The 23,867-nt window shown below is 36.0% G+C and overlaps 1 protein-coding gene across 6 annotated transcripts in view; it reads left to right on the forward strand.

Moving 5' to 3' along the window:
- The window catches only part of LOC131154314 (protein ACCUMULATION AND REPLICATION OF CHLOROPLASTS 3, chloroplastic), a 120,101-nt gene that overhangs the window by 12,208 nt on the left and 84,026 nt on the right, over nt 1-23,867 (forward strand). For all 6 annotated transcript variants that reach the window (XR_009136418.1, XR_009136419.1, XM_058107003.1 and 3 more), the window contains exon 4: nt 11,399-11,533. Coding sequence is in view for 4 of the 6 variants with exons in the window: in XM_058107003.1 (XP_057962986.1) it covers nt 11,399-11,533 (135 nt within the window). In the remaining 2 variants the exon portion in view is untranslated. The remainder of the gene's footprint in view (nt 1-11,398; nt 11,534-23,867) is intronic.

Here is a 23,867-nt window from a genome sequence, read left to right on the forward strand (position 1 = left end):
TTTTCCAACAAATAATTATTAATATTACACATAGTGAAGAAAAACTTTGTCCAGACACTGTTTTTTGGGTAAAAAATTATGATTTATTATGACAGAGAAGAGAAGTACATAAATTAGGATAAGAAGCCATCCAACGCAGACAAGAGTGCCTGTACAGTTAATTGTACTTCACATTCCTTCTCTCTTTCCCTCTCTGCCCCTCCTATCAACATGTTATTTACAACTGAAATTAACTTGTTGTTTTTTTGGTTCGCTATTTTTTTATGCTTTTTATGGGTTAAATGAGCAATTATGTACTTGGCAAAGTGGTAAAATTAGGCATGGCATGACTGCAGGAGTGCACACTTTTAGGCTTGTCCATATTTTCCTTTAAAATGATTTACCATATGATATCATGATAGTTGATCCTCCTCAACCAATCAGCACTATGAGAAAATTAATCATTTGACATTTTCTCTAATGAAAATGAATAAGATCTAAACATGATCTTTGGCAAATAGAGGATAACGCTTCTGACAATAAAAAGCATTTCTGGGCTACAAGAACCTGCCTCAAAAGAGGCATTTGGCTTGCGGCATAAAAAATATTCCAATGGAATGACATTATGGGAATCTGATTCCAGGAATGGAATGCCTGTCTCATGGTAATATTTTTTGTTTGCTTTGCATTGTAAGATTCCTAGGAATGTGTGCAAAATTCCCATGTCAATGTTTGTTTCAACATGGGAATCCTGGTCAGCATTTCAAGGAGATGACGATTATACCCTTGATATGTGCATACCAATTTATGAAGAATAATTATATTTTCAACACAAAAACCTACTAAGATTATGTAATTAATTAAATCTATGTCCTAAAATTTTCAAAAATTTTAAATTGAAAATTCCAGCAATTAAATAATTAATTAAGCAAAATAATGGAGGGCAATATGGTGTCTAAATATTGACCATTATATTATATTATTAAAACAAAATAATAATATTAGTACATTCATTTTTCTTAAAAGTTATTATTTTAAATATAATAATAGGGTCTGATGACGATATTTTAGGGACATCGTTGTCCAACTTGCTGAAATAGCGATAGCAAAGGAAGATCCCCACAGGAATTGAATTCCCATGTTATCTTTTCATTCCTAGTAATGTGAACATTCCTAGCACGTATTCCCAAGCTCAAACAAACATGTTAATGAGTTGCCATGGGCATCACACTCCTAGGAATCTTGAAAGAAACTGCGAACCAAATGCCCCCAAAACACTGCCATTCATTATTCACCTTCCCATTTTCCTAGTGAGACCATCATGTGTAATACTTGTGAAGCTTTCTTTAGATGTGGAAATCATACTATATGGTCCTGTTACATGTCATTTACTTATTGGTTCATGATATTCTTGACCCTGTGATGTATGAGGACTAATTTTGGGATTTGTAAGAGCATGAACGCAATATTCTTGGGTTCAACAATATCAGAATAATTAGCTCGATATCTATTTTTATAATAGAAATATCTAATATATAAATAATATTATTAAATTTTAAAATTGTTTATGGTGCATGTCTGAGTGCAATGGATATTATAGTTTTATTTATATTCCCACGTTAATTTTGTTTGAAAGTTGGAAAATCTGATCTGATTAGATAAAGAACAGAAGCCTAGGATTAGAGATATCATTGGAGAAATAATTTTTCTGTTTCTCTCACTCTCAATCTCCTGTCAGCGGGAGGCATAGTTTGGATGTTATCCTTGTAGCTAAAGTGGTTGTTGAACGTGTTAGGAGGAAGAAGAAAAAAATTTAATGTTTTAGTTGGACTTTGGGAAGGCTTATGATAGGGCTAGTTTGATTTTCTGGGATGGAGTTTAAAATTGGAACAGTTTTGGTTCAAGATGAAGAGGTTTGATTAGGGATTGTCTTTCTATTGCTTTTTTTTGTGTGATTATTGATGGAGAACTTAGGACTTGATTTTTGGCTTCCAGAGGGTGAGACAAGTGGTTCACTTAATTGTTTTGAGTGTGATGATTGAGAGGGTTTTTTATATGATTTTTTTTGGGTTTTGCAATTGAGAGGGATGGTGCGGTTGTTTCAGTTATGCATTTTGCTGAAGTTACTATTTTATTCATACCTAATGATTGGTCCTTTGTTTGTAATATTCCTACTATAATCTTAGTTCCAAGTACTAAGTTTAATTTAGGTATGTGTGGGCTAGCTGCTATTAATTTGAGTCTACAGGTGATTCGTATCTTTGCTGCTCTTATGGGTTGCGAGATTTTACAATTTCTTAATTATTTAGGAGTTCCTTTTGGCAGTAGTCCTTGTTCAGTGAGGTTTTGAGATCCTATGGTTGCTTAATATTCTGAATGCCTTTCATCAGTGGAATGCTTCTCTTTATTCCTTTGGTCGAGGATAATAACTGAGGCTTGTTTCTTTTCAATTTGTCTTTGTTTTTAAATTTTTTGTAAGGTACCAGCAGGTATTATAGCTAAGTTGGAGAGGATTGTTGGGGGTATTTCTTTAGTTAGGTGTGGGTTAGAGGAGGGATCATCTTGTGAGTTGGAAGGTTACTGGTAGGTCTAATGATGAAGGGAACTTGGGTATCGGTGATTTGATGTTGAAAACATTGGCCAAGTGGATAGCTGATTATGGCATTTTCCTTTGGAAACCAATTCACTACAGCATAAAGTGTCCAGGGTTAAATTTTGGTTTGCAAATAAATGGGTGGGATGCTAATATTGGAGTAGGAGTTTCTCATGAAGGCCGTGGAAACTCATTTCACAGGTATCACCTCTTTTCTTTTGTTGTGGTAAATAGAAACTGGGAGATGGTTATTGGATTCATTTTAGAATGATCTTTCCTTCAACATATTTATTTATTTATTTACTTATTTTTTTGCTTTTTATTCTCTCTTTTCTTGTCTTGTATTGCATCATGATGCATCTATTTTTGCATTTTTGATTATTGACAGTGATTATGTTTTCTGGGACTTTCATTTTCATAGGAATCTCCAAGGTAGGGATATTGATGAGCTTTCTTTGCTTCTTGGTTTGTTGGAGTCCTTTCACTATTCCTATTTTGGGGATCTAGGTCTGGGGTCTAGATGCATCGCGTATTCTCTTGTAAATCTTTTTCTATATCTGATTCACTCCTCTCATTTTTTTGTTTTGTTAATTGTGTATGGAAATTTAAATATTAGCTTAAAGGTTAAGGCTTTTCTGTGGATGGGCATCTGTACTAGAGTTGACACCAACAATCTATTGCAAATTAGAAGACCTTATATGGCTCTATGTCTTGGTGTGTATGATGTGCTATGCTAGTCGTGAGGCTCATCCTCACCTCTTTCTTCATTACATTTTGGCTTTGAGTTTATCAAAAAAGCTTTTTTTGTTTTTTTGGAGTGTGTTGGCTGTGCCTTAGTCCTTTGGAGGACTTACTTTCTGAGGGTTTGGGAGGCATCAAGATGTAAGCACTTTATGGTAGTGTATAGTATTTTCTGTTTTCTGAGTGCTTTAGTCTGAGAGAAATACTTGTATTTTTTTGTGATTGCGGTTCATCTATCAATTTGATTGGGGAGTACGTCCTTCGCTATGGGTTTTCTTGTCAAATGGTGTTGGCAGTGTGGATTTCTCTAATCTTTAGCATGATTTAAAGGATTTTTGAGCCTGAGTAGTCTTTTCTTTTTATTTTAGGTACTTGTTTTTTTCTTCTTCACCCTGTACTAAATGCCAATGTAACATTGCCACCTCAAGCTTGGTGCATAAATATCACAGAGTCCCAGCTTGGTACTAGCAACAGAGAAAGCAGGTTTAAACAAGGGCTAAACGAATCTCTTAGTTACTGGATGTGACAAATGGGTTAGCTACAATCTTTTCCATAACATTTCTCGCAAAATGATGGTTAACTTCTATGTGCTTAGTCCCATCATGGGGCATAGGATTAATTACAATGTAGATAGCTTGATTATCATGGAACATATCTATTGATTATCACTAGAAATTCCATCTTTGGCAGGAAAGACTTTAGCCATATTAACCTTGCATCATGGGGTATAGGATTAATTGCAATATAGATAGCTTGATTACCATGAAACATATCTATTGGTTGTCACTAGAAATTCCATCTTTAACAGGAAATACTTTAGCCATATTAACTTTGCAGCATGGGACATTGCAGTTTATTCTGGTTGATTTGAACAAACTGGATATATATATATATATATATATATATATATTTTACTTCAGAGTTGACTGAGTAGAGAAGAAAGCAAGATATTTCAATAAAATCAGATTGATCAGTTTGGAAGTATCTTACTCCGCTTATACGATGTTAACTGAAAATTTGACCTGTTGTTGTTTCCAGTGGAGAGTGACCGAACAAATAGTCCGTCTTCAGCAAATTACTTATTCTTAACACTCCCACTCAAGCTAGGCTATAAATATAAAATAGTCCAAGCTTGTTCTATAGAAACTGAACTCGACCTGCTACTAATCCTTCAGTAAATAAATTTGTATTTCATTCTAAACATGCATGGAGTGCAAGTATCCCCATCAGAAGTTTGTTGCAGACAAAATGAAAATCAACTCTACTATTCTTAATCTTCTCATGAAATAGCAGGTTTGTAGCTATATGCACTGCAACTTGGTTGTCACAATATAGTTTCATCACAAGAGAAGGAGAAAAAGCTATTTCCAGCAACAGTGCTTTAACTGCATCAATTCACAATGGGAGTGAGACATGGCTTCATATCCAGCTTGTGCACCTATATCCAGCACAAACAGTTTGCTTTTCTTTTTGGATAAAAAAGGCATCCAGGTGCACAAAGGTCATGATGGGTCCTGTGACCTCCATAATAAAAGAAAATCTATATGAAGTAGAGGGAGACCAATTGCAATGTTGGGCACCCTTGGTGGGGGGGGGGGGGGGGTGTGGAGACAAGAAATCTTCACAAGAGAAATTACAAAAAAGAAGGGAAAAAGAAAAAAGAACTGAAAAATAAAAATAACCAACTCATCCTATTTGCGAAAACCCCTCTTTAATCCCTTGCCATCTTAATTCACATAACATTGTAAATTTGCTAATTCTCTTCACCTTGTGTTTACCACCATTTATCGAACTTCTAGCCCTATTCCACAATCTCGGCTTGCACATAAGCTGTTGAGTTTCAATATTCTTCCCACTAATCTCATCTACATGGGTGGGAAAAAGACCATACCTTACCTTGAATATTCACCGACACCTCTTTATTGAACACTTCCTCCTCAAAAATAGTAACCCCCTTCTAACCTTCAAGAAGATATGGTGGCACATAATGAACTTCTTCATAGAATTAATGACCCAAAGATGATTATTGTTAATGGTTATTTTAGTCATTTAGCATTCTTAACATGTTAATGTTATGCTAATATGCAGGAGTTAGTAAGGGTATTATGGTCAGACATGACATATTATAAATAAAGGGTGAGACCTAACATTTCTATTAGGTATTCTGTTTTACTTAAATTCTTAATATGGTATCAGAGCAAGATCCAACCTAAAACCTACCACCAAACCAAGCCCTAAACTTGATCATTCTCAAATTAGCCAATATAGGAGGATCAACTGCACTTCTACAACACACAAACCAATCCATGGATTATTGAAAAACTCAGCATTCATTGAAAAACACCTTGGCCGTCGCTGCCTTTCTTAGAACCATTAGAATCCTTCCATATTTCACAAAAAACAACCACATAGGTAGTAACAGAACCCTCTGATCTGTAACTTCATGAAATACCATTATTGAAACCTCCTCATGGGCGCACATGCACTGACCAATCGCAGGCAGCCCCAACCCCATGCACCAGCACTTGAGACACCTTCTTGTGTATTTTATGCTACTATTTTTCCAGGATGCCTTGATTTCTTCCATAGACCACAATATCAAGTTGTTAGTCATGTTTTCGTTCAAAGATCCAACCTTTTTCAATCGTGCACTCATGGAAATTCGGTAGTTGTTGTTTGGTATTACTAAAGGTCTTCAGGGAGTCTCTTGGAGTAGTGGTAGTGTTCATATGTTGGTTTTGTGCGGCTATGGCAGTGTTATGTCATTTTGTTGGTGACTTGTTTGTGGTTGTTTTGGTGGTTCACCTTGTTCGTGATTGTTTCAGTTGGTCCGATCATTCACCTCATTTCTCATTGATCTAGTTTGTGAGTGTTGGGATGGAGTCCATGGATCCCAGAAGTATGTTTTTCCCTTCATCACTGATATAATTAACATTTTAAAATTTGGATGGAAAGAATTATGTTCAGTGGTCTGAAGCTGTTAAGGTCTATTTGACAGGATTAGGTAAATTTGACCACTTGTTCCAATCTAGGCCCTCTGATGAAAAGAGAAAAGAAGTGTGGGTTTAGGAGATGCATTGATTGTTTCCCTCATGTGGAACTTGATGGAACCCATGTTTCACGATGTGCATGCATCTAGATGTATCCACAGAGAGTTGGGACTTTGTCAAGTTTTTGTATTCTAGTAACTTTACATGTATGTACGATCTAACCTTAAGAGAGTGTTGTAGAATTCTTTGTAGAGATGATGCGTATTTATGAGGAGTTTGACATTGTGCAATCTATAATTGCCAAAGTTTGTGTGATGCAGAAGCAGACGGAGCAAATGACATTTCTTTGGGTTCTAGCGGGCTTGAAACCTAAGTTTGAATCAGTCCAGTCGCATTACTTTGATAGCATAGAGTTGCCATCCTTTGCCAATGTTTATTCTCATGTCCTCTGTGCTTCCCCTAGTGCACATTCTGTTGCCCTCGCATCTAGTGTAGTTCAATTCCTATCTTTAAGAAGACTGCTTTTGTCACACAGGGTGATTCCAGTTTTCAACCAAGTAGCTGCAAAAGCTCTTAAGGTTGTTCAAGTGGCCATGGTGGAAGAGATGGACGAGGTAGAGGCCATACTCACAAGTGCACTCATTGTGGATGTGGAGGTTATGTTATTAAGCGACATTGGGATCTCCATGGTAAACCTCCTCATGTCGCCAATATAGCCACCATAGATTCCACTATTTTTGGACCCAAGTGGGAGTAGCATACTATATCTATGTCAAAGGAAGAGTATTTCAAATTCCAATTGCGTCAAGCATCTAAGATCCCTTTCCTATTGCATCTTTTGATCAGATAGGTAATCCTACAGCTCGCCTGTCATCTAGTACTTCTCGTCCTAGTCCTTGAAAACTTATTGCGTGTTATTCTTGCTGATGGGTCCGCCATCGTCATTAAGGGTTGAAAATCCCACTTTCTCTATTTCTCTTCTTTCAGTTTTGTATATTTGCAAGTTCCTTTTTAATCTTCCTTTTTGCTTTAGCAAGGACCCGTACACCTTTGCTTTCGCCAATATCATGCATAATGAGATCAAGGCAATGGGCTACACATACTGTCCAGTAAAGATGATTCCTTTTCTGCATTAAAAGTTTACCCCCTGCTTTCATTGCTGCCTCATTATGTGTGACAACTTGGACAACTATGTTCTCACCATTTTCCTCTACAATGGCATCAAGCACAATTTCCTCTACAATGGAATCAAGCAAAGTAATATTTGGCATCCCTGGATTGGACATCAGATGCATCAACTAACTTGTGGCATACAGTGCCCCGATTACTATAAATAAGAAAATTTTTTATATGCTTTCTCATAGGGCATGACCAACCATCACACATGACTAATTTTATGATTGTTTGCAATCTAGAATCTGGATTTAGGAGAATTATTATAAAACAAATGTACATAACTAACTTTATTATTGTTTGCAATCTAGAATCTGGATTCTAAATCAAAAGTGTAAAAGTAAATCTAAATTGTAAATTGTAACTAACATTATATTTTGTGAATTAAATATTAAACTAATTTATAAATGGAAAAATCAAAATAGTATAACGAAGAAAATAATTTTAAAAAAAAAATCAGTACACTCTACACCAATAGATCCATGATATAAAAGTTCATATGAACTTGAATACACAAAATAAAGTCCCTAATTCCTTACAAAAAAATTAAAAAAATAAAATAAGGAAAAGCAGAAAAATAATTTATAAAATATGGGGAAAAAACTACTTATTGGTAGATCCATGTTCTACAAGCTTCAAGAAGTTTTTTCTTTAGAAAGAAAAATAATTAAAATGCATTATACTTACCTCACTAAGGGTCTTGTAGCAGATTTTTTATCCCACAATCAAACCCCCATTTGATGCATTTGAGCCTTTAGAGATAACATATCTAGGTTAGATTGATCAGATCTAACATGATTCAAGTAGAAATCAAACAAAAAAGTGAGAGAGCAAGAAGGCCACGTTTTACCACTGTGAAACAGATCTTGATTTGGAGAACACAATCCTTCATAGTCTTTATTTCGAAACTTCAAATCAGCTTTTTGATGCACTAAATCAGCTAAGACATCTTAAGAACTATGTTTGAGAGCCTTACAGACAGGAAAGAAGCTGAAAGAATGAGAAATAATGGGCTGAAAGACCCTTTTTTCCTGACTGCCTGGCATAATGTCCGATAACTGATTTTTTGGAACCATAATGGCGCTGTGATGCTATGGTACATTACTGTGTGTAGCTGTCTGCTACAAGGTTAGTAAGGCGTATGCTCACTGGAAGCTAGTTCATATGAGCACTGAGATGAGGAAGGGATGAGAAGAACAAAAATTTCGGTGCGACACAGACAAAGCTTTTAAGGAGAGACTCTAGAGGAGAATTTAGCATTGTGGAAGACTTTTACGCGGGAGGTCGGATGCAGCAATAGGGAAAGAAAAGAAAAGGAGGTTAAGAAATGAGGAGATATTTTGGATTCAGAAAGTGATGATTTGAGTAAATTTGACTGTGGTGGGGGGTTTTTGTTGGTTGAGATTTGGAAACAATATGGGTAGTTGGGTACGCTTCTGATTATTGCAACGAAGTAGGGGATTTATCTTATGTTCATCCTGCCCCACTGGAAGGTTTGGAGGGAGCATCTAATTTTGAAAACGATGGTTTAGTCAACAATTCACAGCATAGGGATGGAATATTTCCTACTCCTGTGGAAGAAATTCCCGAGGAGGATTTAGAAGCTCAAGATCTTTTGGATAAGCTGGATTTAAAGTTGAATGATATTGGAGGAAATGAGGCTCGCTTGGATGGTGGCAAAAGTCGTAAAATGAAGTTTCAAAGAGATTAGCAAGTTCGAAGAGTTCGGAAAATTACGAAGGAAAGGGTCTGAATAATGGTTTTCTTAGTTAATTTTATCTAGTTTCATGGTGTGATGTTCAGTATTTTTGTTTTTGTTTTTATTTTTATTTCCTTTTCTTTTTCCTGTTTTTTTTTTGAAGTCCTTGTCCCTGCAGGTTGTACCTTCTTTTTAATTATCTAATATATTTTCTTTTATCATAAAAAAAAAAATCTGTCTGCTACACTGAATTTTTATACACGTGTTATATCCCCCAGCAACAGGCTTGTTCATGCCTGATACCATTATGTGACGCCCGTTACAGCCATTACGCTCTGATTTTAATACCATGCTCTCAATCCTTGTTTCACAAAAACAGTTGTCAAATGCCCAGACAGATCACCAACGAGAAATTTCACACCAAGAAATAGGACAATTATTCTGCATAGAAACCTCAATAAAAAATTGCCAGTCAATAAAAGAGTAAAAGAATATAAAAACTTCAACCAAACACAGCCTTCTCCAACAGCACCTGGCCCCAGCAGTTAAGACCTGACACCCCATAAAGGCACACAGGGAAACTAGGAACCAAGTCATGGATGAACACTACTAATCCAGCAGCTTAACCATTGAAGAAATTACCTTAAACAGCAGCAAAATGAAGCATCGAGCAGCAATTCAGTAAAGGAACCAACACAGCACGAATCTAACATCTTCTAGGGGCATGAACAAACATTGGGAACCTGCAGTGGATAGAAGATGAAGTTGCAGACATAAGGAACCACTCCAGACATTCTTGAGAAACTAGGATATATATCCTATCGTTTGGATTCAAACCCTCAAACTAACTTAATTACCATGCTTAGCAGAGAAAAACAACCATAGCTGGAAAAGGTTTCATCTGTCCTTCCAAACCCTACAGGAAATTCTGATTATTTGAAGTTCTGAAATCTGGAAAATGACTGCTCTGGTTTTGCTGAAGAAGGAGATGTAATGAGAAGGAGAACTAATGCTCTGATACTATGCTGTAGATTCCAGGTGTGAGAGAGAGCTTATGTTTTCTGTCTCGTACACATTTATATTAAAAATATTTATAAATTACAAAAATACCTTTAAAGCCCTAATGAGTCATTCATAACATGACCTAAAGGCATAAGTCGTTAGGTGGGGGCCAACAATTTATATCAAGCTGTCCAACAAAAGATGAAATAGTTCACAGACACAAGGAGCAAAGTACACCATAACAGATATAATGCAAGAAAACAGATAGCAAGACTTGAACTTGGAAGTGGTGTTTTGGTACTATGCTGTGAACTTGGAAACTCTTATCTGATTGACTGAAGAACAGGACACTATAGGTAAAGAAAGTAGCACAAAAGAGGAGAAAGGAGAGAGAAGTGTTGTCTATCAAGAATAATTCTCCCAAACCAGCTCCTGAATGTATATTTTTTAGGACAAACATGCCCCTGCCCAAACAAAACAAATACAACCCTCTGCTAAAACTAATGCTACTCCTAACAGTATTATTTATGCTGCTTAGTTGCTTAAGGTTACATTGTGTTACGATGGTATGGCTGGTAAATTTGACTTCTTTTTATGGTTCTCGCACATTTATTTTTGGCATGAACTGAAAGTCTTCTTAGATGTTCACATTCTCTGAAAAAAAAAGATGAAAAGAGAGAAGAAAAAACCTCTAAAGTTCTGTCTAGATTTTGCGGAGCATTCCATTTCTCTTGTGTCTGTTTATCATGTCTAACATGCATCCTTGTTGTCACAGGTAGTGGGTGATGATAGTGAATGAACATCTAACCAAATTAAATAATTGCATCAATGTCCTACCCAGCAATGTCCTTTTTCAGCCTTTTGTTGGAACAAGTAACTATTTAATCAATTGCATTTTAAGTGATGAGAACTTAGGGCATCAATTGGATGCTACATGTGGAGAGAGTTTACTCCTTTGGATAGGTTATGGTAGTTGAGTACAAATTGATGTTAACAGTTAGCTATACTGATTTTTAAAGCAATCATCTGGGGGATTAGGATATTTTTGTTGAATAATTTTGTTTGGTTACTATATCCTGCAAAAGAATGTCACATTTAATCATTGATAAGTCCTTATTACAAATTTTGTGTAAAGCTTGTCAAAATAGTTTTCTGTGTCAGTTAATTCTATTGAGTGATGCTTACTAGCAGTGAATTGTTTGGCTTTTCTGTCTGCTTTAGGTGGCTAGTGCTGCATATGGTTTGGATCACATTGCGACAATGGATATTCTTAGAACTATTAGAACTGCAGATGGTTTAACTGTTGCTCTTATTCTGAAACCTTTCAGTTTTGAAGGACAAAGACGTCAAAATGAGGTGGGATACATACTGAACTATGGCTTAACCTTGTTCTTTACCATGTAGTGCATCGAAAGAGTTCATTTGATTATTTTTTCAATATTTATGACTTCAGATAGGGCAGTAGTATGACTTAAATGCTATTTGCAAAGCTCAGGATAATAATGAGTGTTTATGGTTCACTGATTTTTTAGTAGTTTACTGCATTTTGTTCACTTGGCTAAAAACATGATTGATTTTGTGGCATAAATTCAGTTTACTTTTCTCAATATAATTCTCAAGTTCCAAGGAGCAAATTTAGTCTACAGGCTAGCTTAGAATGGTTTTTAGGGGAGAACACATGAGTGACTCAAAGAAAGCCACTAAGATAAAACATCATATTCATTTGAGAGTATAAGGTGGGAGCAAAAGGTTAGTTTGTCACATAGGTCTAGGAGTGTTTTTTTAAACTTCAACAAATGAAAGCTTTTATGTCCATCTAAAGTTGGACATAAACACCATTAGATGACAGTATCTATTTCCTGATTGTTTGATTTGGATCGAGTTCTTGATTACTTCTTTCTTGATATTGTAAATTCAGGTTAAATATTTCTAGGTTACTTCATTACCCTTTCATGTGGCTATTTGGAATAAATTATTTGGTATATTTAGTTAAAAATGGGTCTGTCCATACACTTTGAAGTTCTTTTGTTCCATTACCTTTACGGGTTTGAGCAAAAGAAAGGATAGGAAAGCTCTATGGCAATGCGCAGTTATGGCTATTATTTGGTGTTTGGTTGGAAAGGAACGCTAGAATATTCAAAGCTGTGGCTACTGCTAACGATTTGCTTTGGTGTAGAGTGGTATATCTTGCATTACTGTGGGTGTCGGCAAATGTTTTTTTTTTCCTTTTTTGGTCATGTTTCTCTGGAAGACCTGCAGTGAAATTGGTTCTCTGTTACATTGAGTTGGTTCTTGGTTTAGGTAGTGTTCTTTGTAACTAGTTTCCATTGATGTTAAGGGATGATTTCTTATGCTCTTTCTCTTTTCTTTTTTCTTTTCCTTTCTCTTTCTTTTTTCTGATTACACTCTTCTCTCTTTTAGTACTTGTTTTTCTGAAAAAAAAAAAAAAAAAGAAATTCAGGTTAAATGCCTTTTTTTTTTCCCCTGAAAGAGAAGTTAAGCCATTTGTCATTCATGTATCACATATATATGTGTTTGATGTGTAAGTGAAAAAGAAGAGCGTCCCCAGGCCACAAGGCTCCCCACTTTGCAAGGGTAAGGGGAGGGTTGTTATAGTGTGTACATTCCTTACCCTGGTTTTTATGCAAAAAAGCTGTTTCCTTTGACTCGAATCTGGGACCAACTGGTTACAAAGTAGTAACCTAACTGTTGATGAGTAAGTAAAGTTTAACTATTAACGAAAATCAAAAGAAGCATAAGAAAATTTAGAAAAAAATAAACGAAATACATTTTTTTTTATAGAAAAAAGAAAATGATTAGAAATAGAAAGAATGTACAATCAGGAGAGAAGACGTCTCCTTAACGAAATCTAGGAATCCCCAGAAAAACAAAAAAAATAAAATAAAAGAAAACAAAAAAAATAAAAGACAGCAATCTAAAATCAGCATGCCCTTACAAGGGACTTCCAATCCCGCTGAACATCTATCAAGCACATCCCCTTAAAATTTCCATTTCTCACACACCACAAAAAAGCCATAAAAAGCAGCTTTTTCCACACTGATCAATATGGAATCTTCTTCCCTGAAAAAATATGCAAGTTACGTTCCTTCCACAAGCCCTAGAATACTGCAAATAAATCACAATTCCATAAAGCAATTTCTTCCTTCCTTCTCCCAACCCCCTCAAAAGATATTACGAAGAACTCCTCCTCTGTTCTAGGACAAACCCAGCTTTCTCCAAAATAATTGAATAATTGAATAACTTGTTCCAATCCTTCCATGAAAAATCGAAATGTAAGAAAAGATGAGAAAGAAATTCTGAACAATCAAAACAAAGCATACATATATCAGGAGAGAGAGAGAGAGAGATGCACAACCAACCAAAGAAACACTTTAATTTTAGGGGGGATTTTGTCCTTCCAGATTTCTTTGTAAAGTGGAAAGGAGTAATTGGTACCAACCAAGAAATTAAAAAAAGATTTACAAGAAAAAACACCGGAGGAATCCAACAAGCAAGATCGACTATCAACCTTGGAAGATACCCTACAATTGTTCAACATAACCAACAAAGAAGATAATAAAATAGTTTCCGTATCATTCAAGGTTCTCTTAACATGAAAATCCTAACAAGGTAGAGGACCACCCGAATCTACAATAAAAGAAGAAATGATGTCATTTTTCCTTGAGCTCAAATGAAATAGGCGAGGAAAAGAGGTGGCCAAAATGACATTCCCCAACCAAAGATCTTTCCTAAAACAAATGTTACAACCATTACCCTTAACAAATTTGGTATGGGGAATAAAGAGAGCGTAAATATGGGAAATAGCTTTCCACGAATTTTTCGAAGAACATCTAGAACCCAAATTAGTATCCCACCCATTCCCATCAAGTCCAAATTTACTTTTGATAGCTTGATGCCACAAGGAGGAAACCTCTAACAGGAACCACCAAAGTCATTTAATCAAAACAGCCGTGTTCTTAGACACCAAATTTCCAAGACCCAAACCACTCTCCTTCTTAGTCCTACAAACCACCTCCCAACTCACCAAATAATCCTTAAATCTCCCTACCCCTGATCAAATAAAATCTCTCATAATTCTCTTAATCTTACTATCAACTCCATTGGAATTTTAAAAACAGATAGAAAATACAACAAAATATTAGAAAGACAAGCCTAAAATAGAGTATCCTCCATCCCAAAGAAAAAAGGGTGCCTCCCACCCGTCTAAATGCTTGGACACTCTCCACCACCGAATCCCAAAAACTAGCTACTCTTGGATTGCCCCCCAAAGGAATCCCTAAATAGGACATCAGCCATCCCAACTCAGCATACCCAACTTCTGAGGCTAATTCTGTAACACTCTCTGCAGGCACGCTAATAGCCATGAGACCACTCTTTGCCATATTACTCTTCAACCCTAGACCCTTTCGAAAATTTGTAGAAGCTCCACTACATTTAGGAAAGAAGGCTTATGGTCCTCTAGGAAAATGATAGTATCATCTGCTAACCGAAGGTTTGACACCATGATCTCCTCCCTTCTCACTTTAAGACCTTTCACTAAACCTCTATCTACCGCCCTATCAACCAGCCTACTCAAAACATTAGCCACTAACACAAACAAAAACGGAGAAAGTGGATCCCCTTATCTAATCCCCCTCGTGGGCTGAAAGTAAGATTTAGGCTCACCATTCACCATCACCGCAAAATTCACATTAGACATAGTACCTTTCATCCACCTAAGCTATCTTTCTCCAAACCCCTTCCTCACTAAAAAATCTTATCCAAAAAGTTCTAGTTCACTCTATCATAAGCTTTTTCAAAATCCAACATAAAAACAAGCCCTTTCTTCTTCCTCCACTTAATATCCTCAACAGTTTCATTCGCAATTAGAATTGCATCCACAATCTGTCTTCCCCCCCACAAATGCACTATGGGCCTTAGAAATAGTCTTATCAAGCACCACACTTAACTTATTAGCTTGCACTTTAGTGATTATTTTATAAACATTAGAAACTAAGCTAATTTGTTTAAATGGACTCACTTTTCTTTGGCACTAAGTGATAAAAGTAGGATTAATACCCTTTACTTAAACTCCATTCTAGTAGAATTCATTAAAAACCTTCATTAGGTCATTATTTACCACCATCCAACAATCTTTATAAAAAGCTAAATTAAAACCATCCGGCCCAGAAACTTTATTCCTCTCCATCCCAGAAGCTGTAGCCCAAACTTCCTCTTCCCCGAAAGGTCTCTCTAATCAAGATATCCTATTAACAGGCAAGGTGTCCCATACTAATCCGTCCACCATTGCTCTACTCTCATCCTCCTAAAAATAAAGATTATAATAAAAATTAGTGATCTCAAAGGCCATTCTTTTTGAATCTTTGGTAATAAACCCCGTCCACCTCCATATCCCTTATCAAATTATTTCTCATTTTTCCATTGGCCATCCAATGAAAGACTCTAGAATTACAATCGCCATCTCTAACCCATTTAAACTTTGTTTTTAGCCTCTAGCTTCTCATTTTCTTAAAGATCAGCTCTTTCAATTCAATTATTAGAGAAGCTGTTTTAGCCTCTTCCTCCCTTGAAAGGGTCACTCCTTCCTTTCTAACTCCTCCCAGTCTCCTAGAATAGTAGACTTTTTAACCCTTTGATCTCCAAACACCTCCCTATTCCATACTTTCAGTTTTTCTTTCAAGCTCTTCAACTTCTTAAATCTAAATCCCCCTCAATCCCTTTTCACATCCTCACACCACGAATCCCTTACCAAGGTTTGAAAGGAGCCATGGTCTAACCACATATTCTTGAACCTAAAAGGGGTGGGGGCCCCAAGGCACTTTCCTAGATTCCAATAGTATAGGAAAATGATCAGACGTGAGTCTAGCTAATACTACTTGAGAAAAATTAAGAAACTCCTCCTAGTCATAGAAAACAAGAACCTATTGATCTCTAGCCACCTTCCTAGCCCCACCCCTTGACCATGTAAAATTGGCATTGCCCAAGGGAATATTCCTTAATCCACACTCCCTAATAATTAAATCAAAATTTTGCATAGATGCATTAACCCTTCCACCCCCCTTCTTTTCCTAGGGGAACTTAACTGCATTAAAATCACCACTCACAGTCCACCTTAGCAAGCAAAAACTTGAAACAAAATAAAGCTCATCCCAAAAGGATTCCTTAGGAGCTGACATAAAAGGACCATACACAGAGGGAATCCACCCCTCTCTCTAATTTCAAGAAGGGCAGAAAGAGAGGAAAAACCCAGTAAACTATCCACTCTACTAATAGATTATCCCACAAAACTAAAATGCTGCCTGCCGCACCCCGAGAGGGTACCAAAACCCAATCCTTTCATCGCCCTTCCGTAGTCCCTTTGACAACCTCCCCGTTTACTAACTCAAGCTTAGTCTCTTGGATTAATACAATATCGGATGAGTTCCTTAGAAAAACCTCTTTAATCTAACACCTCTTTATAGCATCCCCTAACATTCCAACTAATAATCTTTATAATATAACACGCTTACCCCCTTTCCTTGTCCCTTTCCTTCCCTTATAATTGATGTAAGAAACCAGATTTTTTAGTTCTTTTTCCAGCCTCTATTTTTTCCTCTCATAAGTTTTTGGACTCAATCCCAACTTAACCTCAACACCTACAAGATTCACTAACTGAAAGAAATGGTGTAGTCCCAAGAGGGGGGCGAATTGGGTATTTTAAAATCGTAACGTGCGGAAGCTTGATTAATTTTAAAACTTATTTACCACGTGCCCTTACTATTTCAATTACCACGGAAATCTAATCAGCGAACAACTATACCAATCAATAATCCTAAATATAAAATTAAATCACAAGATGTATTCTTTTTCCAGCAAATCAATATTGACAATAAGATGTTTAACCATACAAATATTTGTTCTTTTGTTTGAACAATTAATCAATCAATATTAAGCAATACCAATAGATTGAACCAAGTATGAATTTTCAGCTTACAGCAGCATTTGATCGCAATATATATTTAAATCATTCAAGATGTCCACAAATCAAACTAAACATTCATACCATTCCCAAATCAATAAATCATTCAAGTAGATGAATATCAATATATAAGTGCGAGAAATTAAAGAGATAAAGGAAAAAAAAAAAAAAAAAGAACACCGAGATTTTTTACAAGGTTCCGTGACATGCCTACATTTTTGCCTCAAGCAACCTGTTGTGAGTATTTTACTAACTCTCTCCATTCAATAGGTGGAGTACCTTTCTCCTTTTAGTAGGTGGAGCACCTCTCTCCGTTCAGTAGGTGGAGACCCCTCTCTAGCAAGAGCACCCCTCTTGCTAGGCCGATTCTATCCCCGAATTGATTGTTTATAAACAAGTTACAGCAGCAGATTTTCGTACAAGATGAAACTCTCTCAAAAGAGCGGATTTGTACAAGTTAAAATCACTAATATACTCTCAACAATAAGATGCTATAAAGCTCATCAAGTTTTCTAGGGTTTTCTAGATTGAAAGATGAGAAATCAAGAGCAAAAACCAGAAAAGAATTTCAGCTTTGAAGAACGGCGCACAGCAGTGTATGAAAGTTGAAATCAATGAGTATTTTGTGCGATTGGTGCCCTAACATGATTAGGTTACCCTTAAATAGATGGTTTTTGAAATTTGACTATTTGCCCAAAGTTTGAAAACAATATCTTTTGAAAAACGGAAAGAAATCGCCTTGTTCGCAACTTAAATCGCGAACTTCGGTCGCCTGAACTGATAGTTCGGTCACCTGAACCAATTAAAAGATATGAATTTCAAACAGGCTGAAGCCTTTTGATCCCCCGAACTTTGACTTCGGTCGCTTGAACCTGTTCGGTCGACTGAACTTTCAGTTCGGTTGCTTTAACCAACACTGTCTTGGCTTTTAAGAATGGCAGTACACATTCGGTTGACTTGACCAAGTGTCCAGTCGCCCGAGTTCACTGTTGCTAGAACAGGTGGTTCAGTTTACTGCATTCGGTCGACTGAGCTTGAGCATCGGTCGCCCGAACTCTCTGAAATTCATTTTTCCTTTTAAATTTGATTCAAACATTCATTTTGTCTTCTATTGAAAATATGTTTGGACTTTGAAAGAATATTTTCAAGTTGTTAAAACTGGTCTCTAAGTCCAATTAATCCTTATGAGTTTCATAAACAAACTTAAACTCGAGAAGTACTTACATGAGACTTCTAATACATTATACATGAGTAAAACTTTAAATCTTCATGTCTTGAAGCTTTTATCCAAGCTCTAGCCAATCTTCATTTAGCTTGTTTTTTTCATGGCTTTTGAACTTAAATGTAAACCATTGTGCTAACATTGTGCTTGTAAAATATAATACCTGAAACTTCACTAGAATGCACAATTAGAGTCATTTGTTTGTCATTATCAAAACTGAGATTAAGCCTTGTTAGGCCAACGCTAACTTTAACTCCATATCATATAAGAGCTTTTTTTTTTTTTTTTGTCTCTATAGTCCCTCTCACTAGTCCCTTGGCCAACACTAAAGTCACTCCCCCCCATTAGTTCCCTCATTGCGGCAAAAAGACTCAACAGGAAAAAAGGATTGAACAGGAGTAGGAAGAATCCCTTTTCCTAGTTTCAAAGAATTCATATCGCCCATTGGATTCGCTGTCTCCTTATCGTTGCCCCTCCCAACACCTAAAAGACTTACACTAATGTCCACCTTATTAAGAATAGTCTTAGGAGCAAGGCGCAAAAGCCCCTCATCAATAAAAGTTTTACTCTTATCTAACCTGTGCTTAATAGGACCTTCTAACCCTTGCCCAATATCTGAGGACAATAAAGGGCTCTCTTTCTATGTAAGCTGAGGTGTAAGTGGTCGTCTCTTACTCTGTAGTATCTATTCCATTCTTTTGCTAAAACACAGATCCCTAACAAGTTCTTCCTAATTCTCTTCTCTTGCCATCTCTCTCTCATTTCTCAACTGATCAACTAATAAGCCTGATTCAGAATCACAAAGCTACTGAGATTATCATTTGCTTCTGAATGCCTCTTGTCCTTACTAAACTCATCAGTACCTTCATATTCAATAGAAAACTACCCTTGCTGCAACTTGGATAAATTTCGAAAAAGGTATTGCCCTGTTTCTACTAAATTGATTGTTGTACTTGATCCTCTAAGTTGCCCCTTTGCAAAAGTATATCATCTGAAAGCTCTACTCCCCTCCATTTAAATCACCCCCACCCATAATTTTGTCATCGAGTCTTTAGGCCGCTCAATCTTATCCATTGAGTTTGAAATCATTTGAATTGCTAGAACCATCTACCTCTAGCCTTCACCGTTCTTACTCTCAAGAGCACATAGAATGTTGTGTTTTCCTTTCGCGATCCCCTTCTCTATTCGAAGGAATCTCTCTTTGTCGAAAGTTCCTTTGCTTTAAGGTATAAGCCTCCTCAATTAAGCTTGTCTACTCCTCACTTTCCTTCGCATATTAACTCCAATAAGTTCACGATCCAGATAAACTCCTATTTCTTTCGAAGAATATGCAAAATCTTTCTCCCTGAAAACTTTGAAATTCAAAAAACTAAGGGCTCAAGATGATTAGCAAAGAAGGTTTTGCATTTGACTCGCACTGAGGAATGATCTCCCCACCCAAACAACTTATCAAACAAGCCACTGGTCTCCTGCATTCTTCAATACGAACTCTACTGAACTAGAGTCACGAAGTAGCTAAATAACCACGCTCGCTCACCACTCTGGAGACTCGAAATTGCTGATGAGGGTTCTCTGAAGGCCGAACGAGGGGCAACGATTGTCTCTGAAGGCCAAGGATGATTTCCCAAAGGGGTGTTTGAAAGTTTTCTAGGGTGTTCTCTAGGGAGAAATAAATGAAATGCTTGTGTAGGAGGCAAAAGTTTTAGCCAAGTAAAAGACGAGAAGTCCAAAACAATCACATAAAAGACCAATTAAAACGTTCCATGTGTTGTTCATAGATCTTGTTTATTAAACTTGATGACCATAAGACCACCATGTGTTATAAAATTAAACCAAATGAAAGCTGGTGAGGACTGTTGGTGCCAGTTTTTTCCTGAGCCGAGTTGTTGTGGGAACATAGTTTTGCATGGCAATTCTAAAAGAAGAAGAAAAGAGGAGGGACTGATTGACCAGCCTTGGGATCTAGTCAACTGACAGTATAGGGGCGGTCGACTGAGCAAGCATTCATTTTGTTAGGCTTGGTTGACTAGCCATCTAGGAACAATCGATTGACTGAGCATTATGCCAATATGTAGTTAATTATATACAAAACACGGAGTTGCCATTGTGTGTTTTAAAGAAAATGTAAAAAATAAAGAAAAAAATAGTAGAAATTTAAAAAAAATATAGAGTTTTTGAGTTTGAGTGCCTAATGGCACCCATTCCTAGAATAGTTATTGCAATTATGTGTGTATATCTCCCTTTTTATTATTTTTTGTAAAAAAGAATTTTGTTTTATTTTGTTTTTTTGAAAAATAAAATTTTTATTTTTTGTTTTGTTTTGAAAACAATTATTTATTTATTTATTGTTTCAACTGAACTTACTTTGTAGTATGATATGTATGTATCCAAATATGGGATCAAGTCCTGCGTAGTTCAAAAAACATTTTCTTGCTTCTTTTAAAATAATCCTTAAAGATGGGACTCCTTATTCTTGGGAAACTAAAAGGAATAATTTTTATTTTTAGAAAACATTTGCTATAGGTTTTCTTCAATTTAATTTAATTTTTTTGATAATAAAGGTTGAAGGTTGGAATGCCAATATTTTGGGAAACCAAAAAGGATTTTTTTTTTTTTTTAGAAAATTTTTTTGTAAATTTTTAAAACACTAAAAAGATTTTACACCCTTAATTTATCGCCTATATATGAATTCACTCAGTAACAGCACACACTTCATCATACATCCATAAGTTCATGCTTAAAACAGATATACATACATGAAACCATATATACACATGCATAAACTCGTACTTCTACATGGTAAAATCTATAGGCATGCATAAGTCCCTATTTAAAGTGTACACATGCTGTCTACAAGAAATCATATGTACACCTGCATAAACTCAAACAATTTCTACATGGAAACAAATCTGCTACATGCTATCAACATGGAAACCTATATACATGGTTATTTAAACATTGAGACACCTAGAAACATGCTTCATACTTAAACACATCTACATACATGCAACATTCATAAAATCATATCCATTCATGCATGCATATGTATTTAAACATATCTACATATATACATATCCTATATGACATGCATACTGATATTTCCATATTGCCAAACGATAGTAACATGCGTACATATTCCTACATGACATGCTTTTCACTTATCATTCATACATGCATACACTCACTTATATACACATGCACACATATATTTACGCATGAATTGATATACTTACATGCACCTACGAACATATTTACATACTTATGTTCACCTATTCATGCAAACTACACATACATGCTTAAAAACACACTTCGGCACCCACTCAAGAACACATGTTCATACATCTACAAAAACGATATGGAAATAGGGAGAGAAACTAACTTGAGAGAGTAGTTTCACTATATATCAATTGGAAGGAGAGAGAAAATGAAGAGATAGAGTGTGTAATGAGGAGAGAGTAAGAGTAATGGAGAGAAAATAATGAGACCTGAAGAGAGAAAGAGAGCAAAGCAGCACGTCCAAGTTTCCCTTCTCGTGGATTTTTATAAAAATAAAAGAGAATAAAAAGAGAGAGGAGAGGAAAAAAAAATTCAAAAGCATGTGCGATTATAGGAAGTCTAGTCAATTTTTGGGGCTAAGGGAACATGGGGAAGAAGTTAGGGAACATGGGACATGTGGAGATGATGAGAAAGAGCATAAAAAACACGTGAGTTTAAAGGTCACACCAAACTGTTCGATTGGACCAAGGTCTTAAATTTCGATTTCGACTCAAATTTCGAAGCCCCAAAAGTACGGAACTTTCGACGGAAAGTTTGATTTCGATGTCACATTCGATTTCGATTTGAAAAAATAACGAAAATTTGTAGTAAAGCATGAAATTCTTTGTGAAACTTTAGAAATGGTTAACATACATAAAATATGAGTTTGACTAATATATATGAAATTCGACGGAAAGTTTGATTTCGATGTCACATTCGATTTCGATTTGAAAAAATAACGAAAATTTGTAGTAAAGCATGAAATTCTTTGTGAAACTTTAGAAATGGTTAACATACATAAAATATGAGTTTGACTAATATATAACAAATTAATTACATCTATGTTTTGTATGAGGTAGAAAATTTGTAAAATATTGTGTGTAACAAACATATTTGTGAGATAATGTACATTAAACATATTGAGTTAATACAAATGAAATTCATAAATCATTTAAATATTATTTATTATATAAATAATGATAATTTAGACATGAATGGTTAAATAAAATGTTATTGTGAGTTTATTTTTTCATATAATTTCAAAAGCACTTGTAATAATTTTTTTTCTCTATAAAATAAATTAAAAGAGCAATTTCATTTCACTCCTAAATCTCATTTGAATTCCAACGAAATTTCATTATATAGTTAAAATTTCGACAAGTTCCACTAAAATTTTGAGATTTCGTTAAATTTTAGATGATTCGTCGAGATTTCGACGGAAATTATGCAAGACAGAAATCAACTGCCATTTCGATTTCGAGGGTGGCGAAAATCGAAAATTTCAACGGAAATTTCGACAATTTCGTGGAAATTTAAGACCATGGATTGGACCTAAGGTTGAAGAGAACTATTGCGCGTGCTTGCATGCACGTGTGTCACAGTCCGACTATTTTCACACCCTTGTGAAGGGTTGTGCGGCGCTAGCTAAAGCACTCTTGCTTAACTAGCCAGTCTATTGTTTACCAACATTCATCCACGAAGCACTTTCATTAGCATTCATTCAAATAGCAACAGAAACAGTAATCAATTCATGAAAGTCATGGCAAGCAAGCAGTAAACATCGAAGCAAACGTAATTCATTAACAACACCTTCATTAAAATTGTGTGCTTAGTGAGGGAGGCAAGTAGGCTAAACACGTTGACAAAAGTTAGTGAGTTTTACAATGACTGATGAACACTCACCCTCCCCTAAAGAGCTTTCTAGGCTATTTTCACTCTGGTACTAGGAAACATCAAAGTGACCGAGGAGTCATAGTGCCTTATTTGGCATACAATGAAATAATTATTGTAAAATAACCCTATGCTAGTATTTACATGATGGAAACCCATCCCAAACACACGAGGCAAGCAATCACAGGCAAGCATAATGCCCTGAACAAGCTTAGCTCGTGACATTCTCCCCCACTTATGCGGTCGACATCCTTGTAGACTTTGACGCTAGGTACACTTCAACTTTGTCCACAACCGGTTGCATATCTTCCGCAGAAACTCAACTGATTTCTTCATCACCAAGGCCTTTCCACTTCACTAAGAACTCCTGCTACTACTTCCTTGAGGATATCAACTCTCTGTCTGCAAGGATATCTTCGACTTCACGTTTGTCAGGTTGAATTGTACTCACTTCTGCTCTGGTTGACCGACTTCTGCTTGGATCGTCGGTGTCGGCATTGTGCGACTTGAGATAGCGAACGTGAAACATACGATGCATTTTTATCCAAGTCGGAGGGTCGATT

Source organism: Malania oleifera, chromosome 4, assembly GCF_029873635.1.
Source record: "Malania oleifera isolate guangnan ecotype guangnan chromosome 4, ASM2987363v1, whole genome shotgun sequence".
Classification (NCBI taxonomy): domain Eukaryota; kingdom Viridiplantae; phylum Streptophyta; class Magnoliopsida; order Santalales; family Ximeniaceae; genus Malania; species Malania oleifera.